The sequence below is a fragment of the Crotalus tigris genome, unplaced genomic scaffold (genome assembly GCF_016545835.1).
Source record: "Crotalus tigris isolate CLP2741 ecotype Arizona unplaced genomic scaffold, ASM1654583v1 scf7180000024338.4412243, whole genome shotgun sequence".
NCBI classification, from domain to species: Eukaryota; Metazoa; Chordata; class Lepidosauria; order Squamata; family Viperidae; genus Crotalus; species Crotalus tigris.
This window is the reverse complement of record NW_024100508.1, coordinates 1,639,463-1,660,672: the sequence shown is the minus strand read 5'-3', so window position 1 is coordinate 1,660,672 and position 21,210 is coordinate 1,639,463. Positions and strand designations below refer to the sequence as shown.

Genomic DNA, 21,210 nt, shown 5'->3' with positions numbered 1-21,210 from the left:
GATTTTCTCTATCCAGTTACAAAGTGCTTGGTTTGCAAAAGGACAACGTTGTCATTTACTGTCACCAAGAGTAAGCAACAATGTTGCTTTCTGAAGGTCCTAGAGGTCTATAATTCATCCTGTAGCAGTAGATTCTATAAACTGGTATTTGGCACATTGTGGGTGATCGGGCACGAAGCCAGCTGGGTGACCTTGGGCCAGCCACTTTCTCTCAGCCCTAGGAAGGAAACAATGGCCAACCACTTCTGAAAAACCTTGCCAAGAAAATTGCAGGAACTTGTCCAGGCAGTCTCCAACAACTGGACACAACTGAACAGAAGGGGAGGATGTGATTAGCCTGAACTTTACACACACGCACAAAGGTGAAACAGGGCAAAGCTGAAAATCATCTTTCAGCCCACTTCTTTCCTTTTCAAATCTGCTTGATGCTGAAGGGATCCTTTGCAGAAATGCAACGTAGTCTAGGAACACTGAGAGATCTAACTTCAAGTCCTCACTTGAATACAAATTCAAAGGGGTGATGTTGGTCAGCCAATGTAGAGGACACAAGGAATGGCCTTGAGACACAGGAGGAAGAGCTGCTACTAAGGCATCAGTCACATAAAGTGGGGCTTGAGCCCGTTTCAGGAAACTAACTTGAGAAAAGTCTCAGACAGACCTTTTCTTCATTCGTATAAACATAAAGAAGAGACAGAACAACATTCAGACTTGCAAGATTTTGTTATTATAGCTGTTCCCACAAAAATAGTCCCAGCCTATAGGGCATTGGTTTCTTAGTCTGGTCTACTTTATACAGCTGATAGCCACTCTCCTCAGCCCGGACTGTCTCACAGAATTATCGTGGGGGGGGGGGGAAGAAGAGAAACCAAAATGGATGCCACCTTGAGTGCTCATTGAGAAAAGACAAGGTATAAATGGACATGTTGATTCCAATGGGGTATAACTGTTAATGTATTGCACTAGTACAGGTAGTCCTCAATCTACGATCACGACTGAGCCCAAAATTTCTGTTGCTAAGCGAGACAGTTAAATGAGTTTTGCCCTGTTCTACCTTTCTTGCCACAATTGTTAAGTAAATCATCGCAGTTTTTAAGTTAGTAACACAATTGTTAAATGAATCAGATTTTTTCATTGGTTCTGCTTGTCAGGTCACAAAAGGTGATCACATTCCAATTGTCATAAATATGAATCACTTGCCAAGCATCTGAATTTGACCATGGGGATGCTGCAATAGTCACAAGTGTGAAGAACAGTTTTAAGTCACTTTGTTGCTGTTGTATAACTTGGAAAGGTCACTAAATGGACTGTTGTATAATCGAGGACTAGCTCTACTGGGGAGAAGTACTGTCGCAATTGTACGTCACTTTTTTTAGTGCCATTATAATCTCCAAACAGGGATCCAACTATTTAAAGTGGAATTATTTGCAATAAAACAAATTTTAAAAATTTGTGTGATGACAGTTGGGTAATCTAAAAAAGGAGAAAGTCCCCACTTGAATGCAACCAAAGTTAATTTATATGCTGTTATGTAAGGTATGTTCACAAATCAGTAGTTGCAAAAGAACCTAGAAATCTGACTGTGTGCTTGAACCTGGACTTTGGAACTTTTTTTCCTACCCAATGCTCAAGACAATTAACCATTTCTTTATATATAAATAAGTTAGGCAGACAAGAATCACGACCCTGTAACTAAAAGACTCACAACTGTGAGACATCCTTCTCAGACTGAAAGTAGCCTATATTTATTTTCCTTTGTAGATTCTGTTCATTTGTTTATTTTCCTATGTCTTCCCCAACTTGAATTCTGGTACTGTTTTTGATCTCATATTGGTTTCCCAGCACATCTAATTGTTTTGCTAAAAGATGTCATAATGGGTTTTTGAAAATATTTTGATATTTGGACTATCAACTGAAAAGGTGGAATAGAAAAAGGAACAAGCTAAACTTAATATGGGTTGGAGGGTGAGATCTTTAGTCTTCTTTTCTGTTTGAAAACAAATAATCTTTTCCCCCTCCCCCCAAAAGTTCCCTTTGTTCTTTACACAAGGAAATATTCATTCTCATTTCTCCAAGACAAATGAGTTTGGATTCCATTGATCCCCTTTTCACTGGACACAATGAATCTGGATAGAGTACCCTGCTAAATTACCACAATTTGTTTTGATCCAAAAATACACATTTATTTTAAATGCAATGTGAAATATACAGTGAAACCATGGAAACAGCACACTGAATATAAAGTAGAGGCATCCCTACACATCATCGCTTGGCTATTCTGAATCCCAAATATCTTCTTAGGAAAATGCTGGTCTGCTAAGGGCAGGCAGACATTGAAAACCACTATAGAGTTAATAATAAATAAATAAAAAGCACCTTCAAAACCCTTTGACTGAATTTATCCTGAAGTGCCTGATAATGCTGGATTTGAGCAATGCCTTGAGGAGGGACCTTAAACCACCCAAGGTTCAACAAAGAGAACACAGGAGGTGGTCATCGGTGAGAGACGCCCTGATCAAAGGAGTTACTTTCCAGCTGAGTGATCTGGAAATCCACAGCTCTGTAAGAAAATGAAACATAAATGCATACCACTTTCAGGGCCAGAGGGCACCAGAGCAACATAAAACATGAAACCAGAGTTAACAACGGAAAACAATAGACCAATAGATCTTGAATGGAACCACGGTTGAAAAGCATGGAGCAATGCAACCGCACACTCAAGAAAACAATGAACATTCCCACTCTGAGTTCTAGGGAGAAGCCAACAACACTTAAGCAAGAGATGCATATACATTAGACAAATTTATACTTTGCAAAATTTGTTCTGCTTTTCCAGAACAAGCAAGATACCAAACTTTAATGAACATTTTAAAAATGAGCTGGCACAACTCTGAATTTTTAAGTGCTGTACTCTGGCACTCAGCACATGTTTCCATTTTATACAAGAGCCCTAGGAATTTGAATCTTAAACAGCATTACCCAAAAACAAAAAAACAAAACCCAGTCAGATGATCAAATTGAATTCTATATTTCTATACCTTCCTGTCTATACCCAGAAAAACACTTGAGAGGAATGGATAAGGATCACTGTGTGTTGCAATATCAGAAGATCTTATCAAACTCAGCAGAGACAGATTCAATTTAGTGACTAAATAGTTGATAGAAGCATCTGTGAAGAAGCCCCCATCCCAATGAGGGGGCCTCCAAGCATTTGGTGAAGGGTGGCTACTTACCGAAGCTGGTTGAGCAGTGTTTCCCTCTGACCTCTCAGCACTTGTAACAGAGGGTCATCTTCAAATTCCAGACCATCTGAGTCTACAAAACAGAAAAATAGCATCTCCATTATTTAACTATCTCTTTTATTGCAAGCCACTTTTGTTAAATTCCACCACTAACCTAAACAAAGACTGTCCCCATTAAGGCCAAGCCATATTTCTATTCCTAGGACTCCATTGATTCCTTTAAGCCCAATTTTTTAGGATCCTTTTTTTCCCACCCCCTCACAAATACAGAACTCTTCAACTGCTCCAGCCATCATCTTGACTTCCTTCTCCCCCCCTCCCCCCCTTCCGCTGTACAGATCTCACAAACCTTTCTGTATCTTAATTAAACTTGACCAGTGCCTTTGGCTCTGCTCTCATCTGTGCTGGATAGCAAAGGAATGACACATGCTAAAAGAGTTCCTATTAAAATAACCATGTAGCAGCATCCAGCCGCTACGATTGGAGCATTTAACTGCTTCCTATTTGGATCAAGGCTATGCCAACTAGTAATGCAGTCAGATGTAGAGCAAGGAAATAAAATAAAACTTACATGCTACAGCTATACAATATGATACAGTTTGTTTGTATCATGCCTCTTTTATGTATTTGTTATCCCATCTCCAACTAGATCCTTATTTCTTTCCAAGCGTGAATAAGTTAAGTTGTGGAGTTCAAATTAAATTCACGCTTTGCCCAAGTGAAGTACTGTAGAGGGATCACATTCCAGCCCCATGCCCAGGGACACCCAACAAAGGAATCAGAATCTTGACCCACATAAGCTTAATAGAAAAACTCCCTAAGTGAGAAGAATAACTTTGCACTTAGAAATGCACAATAAAATGCAGTGTAAACCCCCTTCTCAAAATTGCTGGTGATGAAGATCTTCATGATATTCAAGCACCTGTCCTGTCCCATGGATTCTACCTTCAGCCTGTTCCAGTAGCTGAGCAGCCATGTTCAGGAGTTGGGGATGGGAGGGAGTGACAACATTCTTTGGAATAGCTTCCTCTGGACCCAAAGTCCTTGAGCATCTCTTTGGTTTGTCCCGAGGAAGAGCTGGAGATTCAGGTGGGGAGAAAAGCCTTTCAGCAACTACCTGGACAAGACAGAAAAAAGAAAACCCATTCAAACTGTTCTCAGGACCTTAATAGGAAAGTAGACATGAGAGAGGATAAAGCCGACCTGCTTAGTGCTCTTATGAATCCTGTGTCTTCCTTTTAAAGATAAACAACAGTATTTCAGTGGGATCAGGCCAAGAGACAAGCTAGACCAGTCCAGTGCTTGTGTCATACACTGGCCAATCTAATGAATTTAAGGCCCCAAGACTGGAGAAGAGGGGCAATAACTCCTTTCCTTGAAACATAATCTCAAATTATTGTTCTCAAAAGAAAATCAAATGACCTGGGATCTTTACAATTCGGTATGATTCAGTTGGCAATCCTGACGATCCCAGGACAACACAGCTACTTTAAAAACATATAGGCAGCGCTTCATGAAGGCCCGTACATTCCAAAACATCTTTTGAATCTGAAGCACTGCAGTTCTATTTAGGAGGGGATGCCTACTAAACGGAACCCTGGGTGGTGCAGTGTTTAGAATGCAGTATTGCAGGCAAACTCTGCCCACAGCCAGGAGTTGGATCTTCACTGGCTCAAGGTTGACTCAGCCTTCTGAGGTCAGTAAAATGAGGACCCAGATTGTTGGGAGCAATATGATGACATTGTAAATCACGCAGAGAGTGCTGTAAAGCACTATGAAGCAGTATATAAGTCTAAGTGCTATTGCTAATGCCACTGAATTATTCTGTGATAACAATCAGGCAGATTGATGGATTAGATCTTGTACCTCCGATAGTACATGATGAACTGAATGCTTTGTGGGGCTGCGTGTTGTGGAGTCTGAAATTGGTTTTGCTTGACTCTGCTTGACTCTGCATAGTCCTGGTCTTCTGCTGAGTTCCAAGTGCATTCCCTGATCGGATGATTGAACATGACATGAAGTTGTCTGACTCAAAGACTCATTGGCTTTTGCAGGTCTTGAAGGAGATGTTTCTAGGTAATCAGGGACGTGATCTTTTTGTGGGGTTGGATCCTTCACAATTGGCTTATCGCTGCATTCAGGGCCTCCAGTTATCACTATCCCATTATTGGGGGAAATGGTTTCAATATGCTGCCCAGAAGTGACTCCATGCTTTGGCATGCCTGCACAGGAGCAAGGATGGCACTGACTCTGGATATATTTAATATCTAGGTGGGGCTCGGGAATTGACAACACTTTTTGGTCTTTGCCCCTCCAAGGAGTTGGTTCAGTTGACTTCAGAACTTCTCTTTCCATCTGCAAAGAGGAACAAAAATATTTAAGAGCATTTCTGGCCTTCTGTTCCTAGCATGAAATGAAGAAGTGCCTATTGGCAGAATAAACCAAGAATTCCTTCACCAGCATAGCTGTTGTCTTCTATGTTACATTGATGCTGAGTTTTACTACACAAGAAGAGTTAAATACTACTGTGATGTAACTGCCATAAGCCATTTTAACTAATATATGTCTTCACTGTCTCATAAAGAAGTCATTTTACCAATGTATGCATTATTTGAAATATTCATTGTAAACATCTGGTTAATTTTGAACCCAAACCACAGATCTCTTATATGCCTCTTTTGCCTCATTTTACCTCTTTTGCCTCATTTTGAAGTTACACAAAATGAAAGAAAACAATCCAAACGTTATCAGGAGCCCCAGCACTATGTTCTTTCCCTTAATGGGGCATTCTGTACTTGCCCTGTTAATTTTAACATAGGGCTAAATTCTGCTGCTGACTTTCAGATAAAACATAACTTAAGCTGTTTGCTAAAACATTAATGAAAATGAAACATTCCTGGCTGGAGAGTATATGTGGAGGTGGACGCATGTGTGTGGTTTGCAGAAATAGGCATTTTATGAAGATATTTCTTTTGCAAATGCTTACAAAGCAATCAATTCAAAAGCATTCATTCAGTTCAATGGAATGAAATAGCCTCCAGAAAGAAAGCATCTCTTCATTGCATCATCTCAGTTCCAAATCTACACATATTCCACTAATTGATTTCAAATCTTTACTTTTCCAGAGGTGCAGGTCGGTTGGAAGCATGGATTCCTCCAAACTTCAGAAGGCATTGCAGCAACGGCTTTGCTTGCTTCCTCCATCTTCCGCCGCAGGCGCCACTGGAATAGGATGTCATCTTCTGGTTTTAAAGAATGGGTTATAGAACTTGGAGTGATATGATAAGGAATAATCAAGCTCTCTGGAAAACAAAAAAGACATTGTTGTGAATCTGAAGTCATCACTGCAAAAGAGCTACATGAGTTGTTCATGAACGTCTCATACAATTGTAGAATTAAAAGGGGCCAATAGGTTCATCTAGTTTAATCCTCTACAAAGTTCAGGGTAACCAAGCAAGAGAAATGGCTGTTCACCTCTTCATAATGACTTCCAGAGAGGATGAATACACAGCCTCTATAGGTGGACTGTCCCATTATTGTACAGATCTTACCATTGGGAGTTTTCCCTTATATTTTAGCAAAATTGTGGTAACTAAAACTTGTGTCTCTTTATTTCTGCTCCTAGTTTCTGTAGATATGGAATATCTTGATCATCTTCCCTACAACTTCTCTTTATGGACCTGAATATGGCTATTATACCCCCCCCCCCATGGATTGAACATGCCAAGTTCCTTCAACCTGTCTTTACCAGATATGTCATTAAGTCACTCCCCTCTTGTGAACTCTGCCTAACCTGGCAACATCTCCTGAAAGAGATGTTGGACCCAGAATCAGATACAACTCCAACTGCACTCTCATTAATGCCAAGTAGAAAGGAATAATTATTCTAAGATCTCAAATATCAAGCAGCCCAGAAACGCAATACCTCTGTTTCATGTTCAACGTTATCAATGACCACATTCAAATCCTTCTTAGATTAAAGGTTTCCAGGCCCTGAATCCCCCATCTTTTATCTGCATCCTGCACTTTTTCTCTATAATGGATTTTCATAAATAAATGTGCATCAATTTATTATCTTTGCTGATTGAACATGGGTTCTCCCATTCCCCTTCCACTCTCAGTAACCATTTCTTTCACTTTCACAGACCAAACTTATAAATAACCCTGCGGAAAAAAATCATTCTAGATCACGTCTCACCCTCCCTACCTTTGACTTGGTGTGCTGCAGAATGTTGTAGAGCATGTTGAGGCAGGTCTGTGGTGCTATTTGCGTTGGTGGATGTAGTAGTAGAATCAAGCCCTTCAGAGCTGACAGGCCTGACACTCAGTGGTGAGATGCTATAAGCAAAAGACAGATTGAGAAAAACATCTTGTTAGAAAGGAAGTATATTTGGGAGAGGGGAGGGAATATCAGTTGGCTGAGACACCAAGCAGAGGCACAGAACTGGGAAATGGCATTGGTCTATTGGGTGATGGACAAACATAAATCAGGCCAGTACCTTCTGCTTAAGACTTTAGCTGCTCTTTCCTGCAGGTTCACTGTCTCAGTGTCAAGTGCAGAAGCAGCTTGTATTTCTCCCTGCAAAGAGCATACGAAGAAAGTGTAAAGAGAGAGAACTCTACGGGGGAAAGAATGCCAAGAGTCTGCCAAATGGAGAAGAGTGGAATTTTCAATACCTCTGGAAATGCACACCAATGCAAAACATGTAACTTATTAGGGGAAAATGATGGAGAAGTCAATGCAATGCAACATGACCATGGAAAGTAACTCTCTTGTAGGCAAAAGGTGAAGGCAGAAGGAAAAAAAGAAATAAGGTCATCAGATGGAGGCAATGAAAAGGTGTCTGCTGCTCATTTTAGATGAACATTTTTAAAGCAAGATTTCCCTCCTCTGGAAATTCAGAATTTCTGAAAGTTCTTAAGTCCTTGATAAAAAGACAAAGAAGTAACTGGGGGAACCAACCCAAGAAATCTACTAACTGAGAAACACTGTAACATATCTTACATTTTTCTCTACCTAGAACAGAGCAATTACTCCAAGTATGTATTTGACAAAGTTTATGCAGCCACATTTTGTTAGATGACCTTCCTATGTATCTACTGCAATTCTATTCTGACCTCCCATAAAAAGTTCAGGTCCACATAGATGGGCACATTCTATTTTATTCTCAGTCTGAAGGAGGCAAGGCTCAGAAGCCACCTCAACTCAAGATCATTCGTGTAGGCTGAGCTTTATGACTGATAAGGATTGATCCTCAGGGCCAAAAATACGGCTTTCCCAACTCTCTGGGCCCAAGACCACCCATGAGCTGGAAAACAGAAAAGAAAGAAGCCAGCAGAGTTGTGTTACTTTCTGCCTCTTGAATAGAAAGAATCCTAGTCAGGAGAATATCTTGTTACTCACTGAGGTAGTTTGAGTCAGGATGGGACTGAAAAGAGATGACCTCACTTCACTTTGGCTGTTATCTGCAAAAAGACATCTCCATTAAAAGTGAAGGATTCATACAGAACAATCATCTTTCTAAAGGAATAACTTTTCAAAATATTTTACTTGGAAAAAGAAAAAACAAACCACAGGATGTTTCAATGGGTTAGGAAGTCCTTTACGTTTGCATTGGATGTACATCCGTGGAGCTGCAAAGTTCCCTCTGAACCAAAGTATCACCTACGTGCCTTTCCAGCAGGTCCACAAATACTCTATGAACAGACCCACTGCAGGAAATACTAGGGATGCACAGAACATTTAGGAAACAAGAACATTATCCAAGTCTTTGCTATGCTCAGGATCCTTTCACTATTGCTTTTTCAAAAAATCTTATACCACATGCCCAATAGTTGCAAAGTGGATGAAGACGATGCAATACCTGCTGTCTTCTTGACAAGGCTGTTCATTATACACACTTGCTAAGAATTGCTAACAATACTTCATGTCTCCCAACCAGGAACTGGCAAGTAGAGGTTGCCCAAGGATAACGTGCCCCTGTGTGCCTATAGCCATATCTACAAACTTCCAAATTAAAAGTTCTTCCCATCTATTGCCACCATCCCTGTGCCTAAGGCAGCTTTATTTCCACAAGAGAACTCGTATTTTATCTTTTGCCTTGGTCTGACAAAAGCTCTGTGTATACCAGAACTATATTCATATATCATGTTAAGTCCCAATGTGGTTGTTTATTTTGGCATAGCAAAGCGCATAAACTCAGCCACTGCACCAAATAAAACATGGTAAGAGAAATGATGACTCAGCACGATGCATGAACCTAGCCAGATCTTTATTCTTCTATTGGATTTAAGTACCCAAAGATAGCAATGCTTCCTTCTTAGAGTTTTCTCCATCTGGGAGAAATGAGTGGCTAAGCCACCAGAAATCAGCTGAACCTCCACTAGATGCCAAGCGCTCTTTACGATCAGCGGGCTTCCCATAGCGAAATCGTTCAATATACCTGCCAAAGGAAAGAAAAGAAGTTTGATCAGAAAGCAATAATCATTGTGGACCTGAAACCAGGACTCTAAGGAAAAAGGGTCAATAGAAAAGCAAGCAAGGCCATCATTCAATGTTTGTCTACAAAGCCCAGTCCTCAGCTTCATCTGCCATTTCAACGGTGACTCTTATAACTGGACTCACTTGGCAACAATGGATTCATTGTCTGAGACAGAATCTGGGAGCTTTGGTGCCTCCAGGGTCTTGGCCTCTGATGACAGCTGTGCTGGAAGATCCTTTTTTCCTTCTGGAGTCAGGGAGGAAGAGCTGCGTTCAGTTGAGGGCCAAGACTCATTGAAGGGACTTGTGGAGTTTGACTTAGGGGGCTTTCCCTCATGGGAGCTGGAGTCAGGCAGTAAATGAGGGTATGAAGTACTGAATGGTTCTGGCTCCTCAGGAAAGACAGAGCAGTTCCTAGGCTGCAAACGAGATGGGCTCAGGACCTAAGAAGTTAAAAAATAAAGAAGACATTTCCCCATTGGCACAGAGATCCATCAGAGATCCAAACTTCAGAGATCATAGCTTCCTTCCATGAGACTTTATACATCACAGATTCCTGTAGATCAGCGGTTCTCAACCTGTGGGTCGCGACCCCATTTGGAGTCAAATGACCATTTCACGGGGGTCGCCAAACAACGCAGTCTGCTATTTTTTCCCCTTTTCCTTAGCTGTGGTACTCCCTTTTATTCTATTGGCTTTTGAAAGCCAATAGAATAGACTCTCTTGAATAGAGTCTAATTCTATTGGCTTTCAAAAGCCAATAGGAATTGTCCAGGCTGTCTCTGCCCTGCTGAGCCCGCCAAAAGTCCCATTCTGCAAACGGTGCTGCAAGTTGTCTGCAGCGAAGGCGAGCTGTCTGGAAGTTTCCACCCCTCCCTGCTGAGCAACTACTAAAAATGTAAGTAAAAGAGGGCCAGGGGTGGGAGGTGGGAGGCCGGCGGGCGCAGGGAGGGTTGCTGGCGCGCGTGGGGCCCAGCGGGTGCCTCACCTCCCTTGGGCTGGGCCAGCTGGTGGCCCAGCCAGTGGTTGCCCTGCACCATCACTGCCCCTTGCCAGCTACTCCTCGGCCGGCGCAGGGGGCGGCACCACGCATGTGCGGCGCTCCTGGGCAGGGAAAGTCCTCAACTTACGACCGGTTGTGTAGTCCTCGACTTACGACCGGTTGGGTAGTCCTCGACTTACGACCGGTTGGGGTCGCGGCATTAAAAAGGTTGAGAACCAGTGCTGTAGATGAAATCTTTAGACATCTACTTTATCCTTACATTTCTGAAAAGAAGGCTAGATGACTGGCTCAAGAACTTTGCAGCTGAGTTGATTTCAACCTGTTCTCTCTAATGATTTGGCTGCACCCATCAGCTATCTGAATGTCTAACTCCTGCAGGAAGATGGCTATTCTGTTTCAGTCTTCAGATCAAAGGGAGAAAAGTCTGCATTCCTAATAGCTAGATTCCCAATTCTTAACATCCAATTCCATAAGGACAGATTGCCAAAAGAACAGTCTGCTTTCAGTTGCTATTTGCTTTCCTTAGAGACCACATGGCATGACTTTATTCTCACCGTCTGTTGCTTCTTCTGCCTCAATGGCTGGGCCTGAGAAGGATGATAATGGCTTCGGGAACTGGATCCCTCCAAAAAGGGGCTCCCAAGAGTGGAGAATACAGCTAGACTGTGAGTAAACAAGAAATGTCCATTAGACAAGTGTCTACATATACCATTAACCGCAACCATGGAGGGGGGGAGGAAACCTAACTTTGTGGAATCTAGGAGAAAAAAGAACGGTGTAGACATGATAATATGGACCTTTTAGTGAGACTGAATTACACATTGCTCAGACCGAAATGGTAGAACAGTGGGTGCACAAGACAAACAAAATTTACAGGGTCCACAGTGTTAAAAACATACACATCTAGAAAATCAGAACAACAGGAGAAGGATGTCTCTAAACCTTTCTTCCTAGGATATGTAATTAAATACACAGAGTTTATATATAGTTAAGGTTTCTAAGAGCATTCAAATTTCCATTTTTAATCTCTAACTTCTGTTTCTTTCTCAGTTAATAGGAAAGACACTTAGCTTCCCCCAAGGAGACTAGACAATATTGCCAAAAATAAATGTGTCAATGGCAGTGATCACATCATAGAGTGCCACTCAGTGACAATCTCTGGGAAAGCTGAATAAGTGGATCCAACCACATCTGTGCCTTGCTTTTCATAGTGTTCTGACTGGATTAGATGGATTGGGGGGTAACTCCAGCATATTTATACTGTAGCTGTACTTTACACAGCTCGGGGAAATGAGGCTGCCAGAATAAAGTCATACAATTCAGAGTTGTTCCTGCCCTCAATGCATTTAACAATATGGCATACAAAGAAAGATTTAGAAATGTATTTTCCTTGTTGTTTCCAAACTACAGATATTTTTAACAGTAAGCACCTACAAAATTACATTCTTCTGATATAACCAGAGTTCTATTACTTCAGTCTGTGTAGGGTAGTTTGATTTACAGAGAAGGCCATATTATAGTATCAACCTTGTTTCTTAGAGGCAGCCAACTGAGCTCATTAAATTTATTCTATTCATCTTTTGCCACAGTATTCCAAGACAAGAAGTAGGTAGCCACTCTTGTACCTAGAATCCATTGTTTTCCACCAAATTATTTGCAGAGAGCTGATTTAAACCATGCTGGAAATATATTTGCCTCTCTCCTCATGAAAATGATGTCAAGTTTTCCAAAGCGTATTCTATGAGCAAACAAACAGAAGTTCCAGTAAATAATAAATACTTAAAGCATCATAAAATTTAATTCTTCTTCCTAGCTTTGGTTTTTGTAGATTATCAATTTCTCTCTGGTTAGGTTTTGGTAATGATGAAAAAGAAGATGCTTAATGCAAAGATGCAAGATTTTTTATTCTGCTAAGGACCGTTGACTACAGAGGAAATTACACTTTTTCAAAAAAAATATCTTTCTTTGAGGATGCCAATGATGGCAATGCACTGCTGGTTCGTCCTGCAATTTTACAAGTGTCCCTCTATGGGAACAAGGCTGACCCAGGTCTAGCAGTCTCTCCTGCAGGATTCTTACCATTGTTATAAGGGGGGGGGGGGGAGAAAAGGGTTACCCACTACAAAGTTTCTATTTTCAATGCTCTCTCCAAACTATCATTTTGGCCCCAAGAGTTTCTGCTCAACAATGAATGTTATAAAAAAAACATGCTCATCAGGTCCAACCCCATAATTTAAAGAATAGATATGAACAGATTAAAAGCTAACCTGAATAAATTGTAAAACACAGATGAATTCATATATCAAAGAAAGCCTCAACATGGCTGATTAATTTACGGCTTAGCATTATATGTGAATCTGGCTGTGAGCGCTTATTCATCAAACTCTGTTTAAAACACAAACTTACATTAGTTGAAATCAGTAAAAGAAAGTCCCAGACACAAGTCCTTTGATCATTAGAAATGGGGTACAGGGGTGGGTGGGAGACTTAACTAAACAGAAACATTCCATGTATAGCTAATAATCCTTACAAAGCCTACCTTTAAATTATGCCAGCACAAATATCCCAAGGCTACAAATTTGCTAAGCAGAAAATGATGTAGCATCAAATTAAGGACATTTGATAGGTTTGCCCCATGAGAAGCTTCCTTCTCAACAATGCCATCCTGAATCACAATATGTATAGTTGTATCTGCTTTGTCTTATTGGTTAATAGCTGCTTACCAGTTTGACTATTAGGTCATGACTAAATTTTATTGAATTGTTTGTAATTACTGTGCCATTCTCATTTGTACACCTTGATAAAGCAGTTAATAAAATATTATTTGTCATCCACAGCCTGTAGTATAGGTGGCTGTAACTGGAATAATAGAAAATAAACAGAAAAATCAGCCCTAGAGCCTGGTCCACAGAACCACTGAGAATCGGACACAATTGAACAGATACCATCATCAGGGGGTAAAATATATAAGCCATGTTGGAGGTATTTTGCTTTCAAACTCCCCCTGTCTTGCAAAATGTTTAATACCCACTCCACAGTTGATACCCACTCCAGAGTGCTATGGAGCTGCACATTCAGCATGCAGGTCAACCACAGATGTCCAGAGACTGATCCACATTCAAAGGAATGTCCTGGTTAGCTCAACCCATACTTGAAATCCAATGCAATTCCAAAACTATTGGAATCCCAGCTTGTTTCCATCAGCTGTGTTGCCACTCAACTGTCTTTCCAGATTCTAACTTTCCTGGGCTTCCAAGCAAGGAATTCTTTGCAGCCACCTCTTGGGCAGTTGGGAAGGAAATTTCCATGGTGCTAGGTCACCCCCCTCATATGCAGTTGCCAAGGCAACAGGTTGCTTTCCTTTTTTTCCATCTCCCGTGAAAGCACCTCATTCACTGACCCTACTATAGCCCAGCACAGCGAACAGCATGATGCAACAAACAGCACAGAATCTTTTGCTCTGGAGAAAAACTGTATGAGTCCAAGTGATCAAAGGTGGCATAGTTTCTAGTCTAGCATCTCAATGTGATTTTCTTAAAACAGCTCCCATGCTGGTTCTAGAGACTGAAAGACAGCAGCTTTTGGCAGAGTAACGCAAGTAAACTGCTTTCCTAATCAGGGTCCCTAATATGGCTGAAGAATCATGAGAGTGAGAGTGGTCTAGAATCAGGAGAGGAAATACAATATTTCCCACAAGGCTCATTTATCAGTATTGCAGAAATGAAATCATATTGCAAGAATTCGGGCAGTGGCATGGCAGTAGCTAACTGTAGTTCCCAATTATTCATGCTCCATACCAACAGGGAATCTTAGCTTCTAATCTACAGTCTCAACATGGAAGAGAGGGATTCCCTTCCTAATGAAGCTAGCAGCCACCAGCAGAACCCAGCTCTTTCCTACCAAAACTTTATGCACCAATTTTTCCAAGATGACTTGGTAACAGCAGTTGACACTCACTGATTACCAAGTTGTTTCTTGCATCTGGCACACCGGTTCCATCTACAGCAGCCTGTGATCCTAAGGGTGGGTAGAGTTTGCCCTCTGTTTTGCCCTCATGCTGGAGCAATTCTTGGATCCTTTGGATTGATTTGTACCTCTGAAGCACTCCTGCCTCACACCGTGTCTTGGAGGAAAGGGTAAAAGGGCTGCCCAGCATATGCCTTTGTTCTCTACTTTCTACATATTTAGCAGAAGAGAAGCAAGCTTTAAGCTACTTAATTCAATTAGAATAGAGCTGGAAGGGACCTTGGAGGTCTTCTAGTCCACCTCCCTGCTCAAGCAGGAGAACCTATACCATTCCAGACAAATGGCTGTCCAGTCTCTTCTTAAAAACCTCCAGTGATGAAGCACCCACAACTTCTGATGGCAAGCTGTTCCATTGGTTAATTGTCCTTACTGTTAGGAAATTTCTCCTTATTCCTTGTTAGATAAAGGCATTGCCCATTTTCTCCCAACTTAGATGACAACAGAACACAAATCCTTCTAAGTTCCAGAATATCTTCTCCTAAAATGCTATGGAGAAGTGCAATAGGATTTTGAATACGTTCTCAGTACAATTTTTTTTAAATGTGACAGATGTGTAAATTCAGCAACATTAATATCCGCACAGACAGCAGAAATTACACAATTCCCAAGCTACAAAGTGCTCCGGTATCTACAAAATACACACATTTTCCTGAATCGTTTCTGCCACTGCTCCTGTTTAGTACCGGTTCTTGCCACCAGCACTGTCTGGGTCAAATACTGATGAATGAACCAGGCACAAGGGCATCTGCACAGTGCCCATCAAAGCTGGAGAATAAAAGCAAGCACAATAATAAACACAGCATGAATGCAGGAATTCCCACAGGCTTTTCAGTGTGAAAAAAGCAGAGCCGGTAAGTATGATACATTCTTTGAAAAACAGGCCGCTGACCTGTCCCTCAAACTCTAGAAAATTGAAACAGAAAATCAATCATTTGCACAGGCAATACTGGCATTACTGTCTCAGGCTTGATGAGCAAAGGATGGCAGTTCCTTCCCAAACCTATCACTCATCTTGTATTCCTTGAGAGCTGCCTATTATTTTCACCCAACCACCAGAACTATAGGAAAACATGGACCTTGTCATGTGTTGCTAAAGAGTTTGGACTGCCTCAATGTTTTTATGCTGGGTTTCAAAGTGGTGTCTTTAGGTTGGTAGGTTTAAAGAATTCCTGTCGCTTGGCACTCAAAGCAGACTGGCTTTGCATTTTAATATGGTGGCACAAAGAAGAAAAACCCTTCAATCCAGATGGGACTTAAAGTAATAGCTTGTGGTTTATTTCATGGCACCTGCTCAGGCTAGAACAAGCCTTCTCTTGACATAGTCATCTGTTTTTTGTTTTTTGGCTTCTCCTTTTTGGAGCCAGAAATTCGAATTATCGGCATTTATAGAACAGGAAAAAAAAATCCTTTGGTCCGATTTTTCTTCTGTGATCATTCTAGACCAGCGCTTATAAACACAGCAGTACATCACACACTATTTAAGCCAGTAACCAAATTCAATACTCCACTGGATGAAATCTAATCTAGACCCATCTTTTCCTTAATCCTATTTCACCATAGTGATTATTAGATATAGGAAATCTTCCAGATTAACTATCCTACTGTCACTTTATGCAAGACTTATATAATATCTAACTTGCTTTTTAAAGTTCTCTCTAAGGATCATTGTTCCTCTTAACCAGACAATTACTTTTTGTGTTCATTTCTCATGGTTATATTAATTGTTTGCAGATTTAGGGAAGGTACACCTCTATAACTGCATTATGAGCTGCATTATGAGTATTTAAGTGTTTTAGCCCTTATGTATAAGCACAATTTATGATCACCTCAACAATAAAATGAATTAAGTTAAAAAATGGGGGAAAGAGGAACCATTATTTTTATAAGCATACAAGTATAAAGTCATTTGCAAAAATTTTTTTAGTTAAATCAGGATTTAAAATTTTCCTTGACAATTAAATGTAACACTGAATCTGCTTGCATTTTTCAATTTTACACACCAAGTTAATGAATCAAGGAGATAATGCTATGCTGCTTTCTTCCACTTGAAAGCCAAATGGTTACTTGGATGCTTCAAAGACATGCAAGTTGGATTTCCATTTCAATAAACCCAAGAGTTGTTTACAATAGTCCAACGTATTCATCCTAGTTAATTAGCATTAATGATGCAGAAAATACAAAAGCATTTATATAGGACATCATATAAAATCTAAATCCACTAGGCTCATTTAAAGCTGCCGTATTGATGAGAGAAAGAGGTATTTGTGTATTTCCAGAAATGATGAGAAGGAATGACAAGGGGGCGGGGGTGGGGGGCTTAGCCCAGTCTAGCATGTAAGGTTTCAAAAGTATATTTGTAAGTAAAATAGCCTGAAAAGAAACACTTCCAATTTACCAGTGGAATATGACTACAGTAGTTCCAAGATGGCTTCAATTAGCAATTTGTACTAAGAACAGAAATATAGCCTCTGAATCTCCACTTCATCAACCTGACCTTTTAAAAGGCCAAATGTCCAGAAAGGTTCAGAATTATTACTTAATGTCCAAGTGACAGCTATTTGAATGCAAAAATGGACTATTGTTGCAAAAAGATAAACTTGAAGACAGTTGTCCTATACAGGCTCCTGGGAATATAAACAACTCTGTAATTAGTGCAACAAGATTTCAGAGCATCTGCGAGGGGAGGAAGGCAAAGGGCACATACTGCATGACATTTCAGCCATGATGGGAATGATGCAAATTAATATAATTTATATTATGCATGTAACATCAGCATACCTTCCACTGAATGCCCTGTTCAGAGACCATCTCTAGTCCAAGCTAAACTCAAAGCAACGGAAACCTGCACTGCTTGTGTGTATAAATACTTCTTACATACAGAAAAGCTAGCAACCATTAGCAAAGGGAACAGAACTAGATTCTTTTGTCACATAACTTAACCTGGCATGTTATGAGGATAAAATTTTAAAAAAATCACTCAATTAAATATTTTTAATCACTGCATCTCCAAGTTATTTATGATTTCTGGATAACTGAGAAAGTTACAAAAAGCTGCTCAATTATATTATGTTCAAAGATGAACATGATCTAAACCCACCAAAAAAAATGCTACCAAAAAAACAAATTAGGAACCTCTGAAAGAAATTGTTGCAAATTTAATCTATATAGTTCAGAATCCCTGCTATGAGGAATTCAAAACTTAAAATACAAGAGAACTTTATACGGACATTGTTAAAAGTAATGTCTAGACTAGAGTTACCCTGGGGCAAGATGGGTGGCCAATAAATTTTACAAATAAAATAAATTCAACATACCACCATTATGCTATCAGTTTTAAAATTCAGAAGAGGTTAAAAAAAATACTAAACATGCCATAATTTTAAATTCTTCTAATCTTTAAATTATTCAGGCCAGCAACCGGCTTAATCAAGATTTTGTAATCTTTTGTAGTCGATAACCCGCGGCTTTGGAGCCGCATGTGGCTCTTTGAGCCTTCCCCTGCTGCTCCCAGCCTCCTCTGCCATTTGCAGAGTGACAGAGACACAGAGGCACTTACACTTTACCTATAATAAAGGTAAAAAACGATATATGCAGTGTTATCTTCATTTTAGGTATCAAAAGGGTTTTGCGGCTCCCAGTGTTTTGTTTTCGGTGGGAAACGGGTCCAAGTGGCTCTCTGAGTGTTTTGGGTTGCCTACCCCTGTCCTAGTCAGACAGGTTTTAGAGTTGGGGTTAGCAAGTCCCAATCTGAGACATTGATCAAGAACCCACAAACCCAGTGCTTAGTTTATTTTTATAGCAACTTTATCTACAAAGATTACAGATGAATGTTTTTATCACATTAAAACAAATCAAAATACTTATGTCTGCAGATGAAACTTTTACAAGAAGCACAAGAAAGCTGGACACAAACACGTTCATATAGGCCAGTGGTCTTCAAACGTGGCCCTTTTATGACTTGTGGACTTCAATTCCCAGAATTTCTCAGCCAGCGTGCCCGGCTGAGGAATTTTGGGAGTTGAAGTCCACAAGTCATAAAAAGGCCAAGTTTGAAGATCCCTGACATAGGCTTTGTGGCAAAAAGATGGAAGCTATTGCTGTCTCTGGTATGTTTTCCCTACCTCTCCATTTACAGCACTAGTATTTCTTGAAGGTTTCTCATCCAAGTACTAGGCAGCTCCAACCCTATTTAGCTTTCAGATATTGTCATTGGCTGCAATACAAAAACCAATAAATCATTCAAGTTATGAAGGAAAGAATTAAGAGGCAAAAAAGAGGTAAATGGTCTAATCTAGCATCATACCTGTGAATACTTAAGAGGTTTAATACCATTTGTAAAGACTGCAAGTAAAGCAACTACCTAAATCTGTCTGCTGACAGTTGGCTGCAATTACTCATGCTTCACCTGTCTAGTGAGCAGTTTCATTGAGGAACATTGTTCTGCTCACTTCTGTAAGCATTTAGATCTGGGACTTGTGCCTCCTTCATCTGACTGCTCCAGCTGAATAGGAGATGCCTGTGGCTGATCAGCCACAATTGAATCCTGGCTTACTGATCCTGAGGCTAACTGTTCTGAATTGCAGTCAGCTGGAGCAACAAACTCAAAGATCAGAGGCAGATTCTGAATCATGACTCATGCATATTTCCTGTCCAACCAAGTCTTGAAGCAAGGCTCAATTCCCTTTAATGGGGTTTATTCTCTGGATAAACCTAACCAAATGTAACCTTAAGGAGGCAGGATTATGATGGTGCTTTTATCCCACCTTTTTTATATGTAATTCAAGATAGTGAACATACCTACAAGCCACTTTGGTCTATGTAGGCATGTCCAACCTGCAGCCCACAGGCCGCATGTGGTCCTGGATAGCTAGTAATGCATCCTCACAAGTTAGTTAAAAAAAAAATAAGAATAAGAGTTGGAAGTGACCTTGGAGGTCTTCTAGTGCAACCTCTGCTCAAGCAGGAAACTTTATTAAAAAAATAAATGGTGTTATTTATATTAACTATAAATACAGTATATATTTTATATGCAGCCCAAGACAATTCCTCTTCATTCAATGCAGTCCAGGCAAGCAAACAGGTTGGACAATTATGGTCTAGTGGTCAAGGCATCAGGCTAGGAACCCGGAGTCTTGAGTTTGAGTCCCACCATAGGCTAACAAAGTTGTTGGGGGGGGGGGGGAAGAGTAGGAGGATGAAGGAGTATTAGCCATGCTCTTGGCCTTGAGTGGTTTAAAGGCAGGGTAAAAATAAAGACTCCTGCCTCCCATTTTTTCCACAACAATGGTCGTATTCCCACAGCTTTCCTTGACTTGGGCCTTCCCGAGCGAGACGGCAGTTCCCATCATTCCCAGGCAACGTCACTCATGCCTGCGCTGGATGGGGAGGATAAGAAGTATCGTCCTTCCTGCCCAGGGAAGGGTTTACGAGCCACTCCAGATTCGGTCGCCCCAGACCCGAATCCCCACAACTCTCACTCTCGGTAGCCCCCCTCCCCACGAAGTTCTTCCCGCTCACCACAGGATAAACTTACCGCCTTTATGGTCGCTTAGCAACAGGAAAAGAGGCGGCCCCTGCACCACAGGATGTCGGGTAAACAAGCACCTCCCTTTTCCCCGGCCATGTAAGAGCAGGTTCCAGGACTACAGTTCCCAGAAAGGATTGCGTGCAGGGCGCCGCCTCAAAGGAAGGAGGCATCTCCTGGCGTGCGAACTACAAATCCCGCCATGCTCTGGGCCAGCCTTTTAAAGCTTTGCGTTCACTAAGGAAATACGAGAGTAGATCAAAGCAATTACAGTGAATAAAATAGATGCACAAAACCACATGTTTTCAACAGGGCTAAGGAATCCTACAAAACTACACGGGTATTCCAGATCCAACCTGTGCATCTTCATCGGGTATTTTTTAAAAAATGTGACAAAGAGTGAAGTTCAAAGGCTACAAAATGTAAGAGATTGCAAGTGACCGTTGGTCATATTCCTTTGCAAACGTACTATGAATTAGAGCCCTTGTTGATCTTGTGTTGATGTTCTACCTTGGCACCACCTGGGGGGGGGGGGGCTAGAAGGAAAATGTGATCTGGGTTGAGATCTAAATGAGCAAAATCCAACTGGCGTTCAAGTTTTAATGGAGAAGCTGTATCTGACGTCTTTTGGAAGACTTTCGGGAGGAAAAGCAAAGCTTTTCGAATCAGCAAGACAGAGACTGAGAAGAGAGGGACTTTTGCGAATGGAAACAGCGCCTCTTGCGCAAGGATGACGCTCATGTGATCTAAAGACTACATTGTTTAAGGAAGTTGTCCCTTCCCTGTGTTGTCGAGATGCTGAATCAAAGCTTTGAAGAAGTTGTTCATACTGTTGGTCTTAAAAATGCACAAAGCTCAGTCTGTAGTGGGACTCTGAAGGGTCCGCAATGCAATATGACCAACTTCTGCAAGAGGAAGGGAAAGAATCTAAGCGGTT

The 21,210-nt window shown here is 40.9% G+C and overlaps 1 protein-coding gene across 4 annotated transcripts; it reads right to left on the bottom strand.

Annotated features, from left to right (window-relative positions):
- Window positions 1-2,169: 2,169 nt before the first annotated feature.
- Window positions 2,170-20,389, bottom strand: PROSER3 (proline and serine rich 3). Of its 4 annotated transcripts, none has more exons than XM_039325680.1 (14): window positions 20,283-20,304; window positions 18,871-18,962; window positions 12,349-12,461; window positions 11,278-11,386; window positions 9,865-10,163; window positions 9,537-9,682; window positions 8,644-8,705; window positions 7,739-7,818; window positions 7,447-7,577; window positions 6,357-6,541; window positions 5,106-5,594; window positions 4,185-4,356; window positions 3,231-3,312; window positions 2,170-2,557 (listed from the first exon to the last, which is right to left on the bottom strand). In XM_039325680.1, exons 3-14 carry the CDS (start codon window positions 12,357-12,359, stop codon window positions 2,491-2,493), a joined length of 1,833 nt encoding a protein of 610 aa, XP_039181614.1. In that variant the 5' UTR covers window positions 12,360-12,461; window positions 18,871-18,962; window positions 20,283-20,304; the 3' UTR covers window positions 2,170-2,490. The 4 variants fall into 4 exon arrangements, with proteins under 4 accessions (XP_039181614.1, XP_039181615.1, XP_039181616.1 ...); XM_039325681.1 differs by having other exon boundaries at window positions 20,267-20,285; XM_039325682.1 differs by lacking the exon at window positions 18,871-18,962 and having other exon boundaries at window positions 20,283-20,389.
- Window positions 20,390-21,210: the final 821 nt, after the last annotated feature.

Excerpts from the sequence above, each read along its gene's own strand:
- PROSER3 (XM_039325682.1), bottom strand. Across the intron at positions 9,683-9,864 it reads AATGAATCCATTGTTGCCAA|GTATATTGAACGATTTCGCT; the intron begins GTGAGTCCAGTT and ends TTCCTTTGGCAG. Across the intron at positions 2,558-3,230 it reads ACACTGCTCAACCAGCTTCG|AGCTGTGGATTTCCAGATCA; the intron begins GTAAGTAGCCAC and ends ATTTTCTTACAG.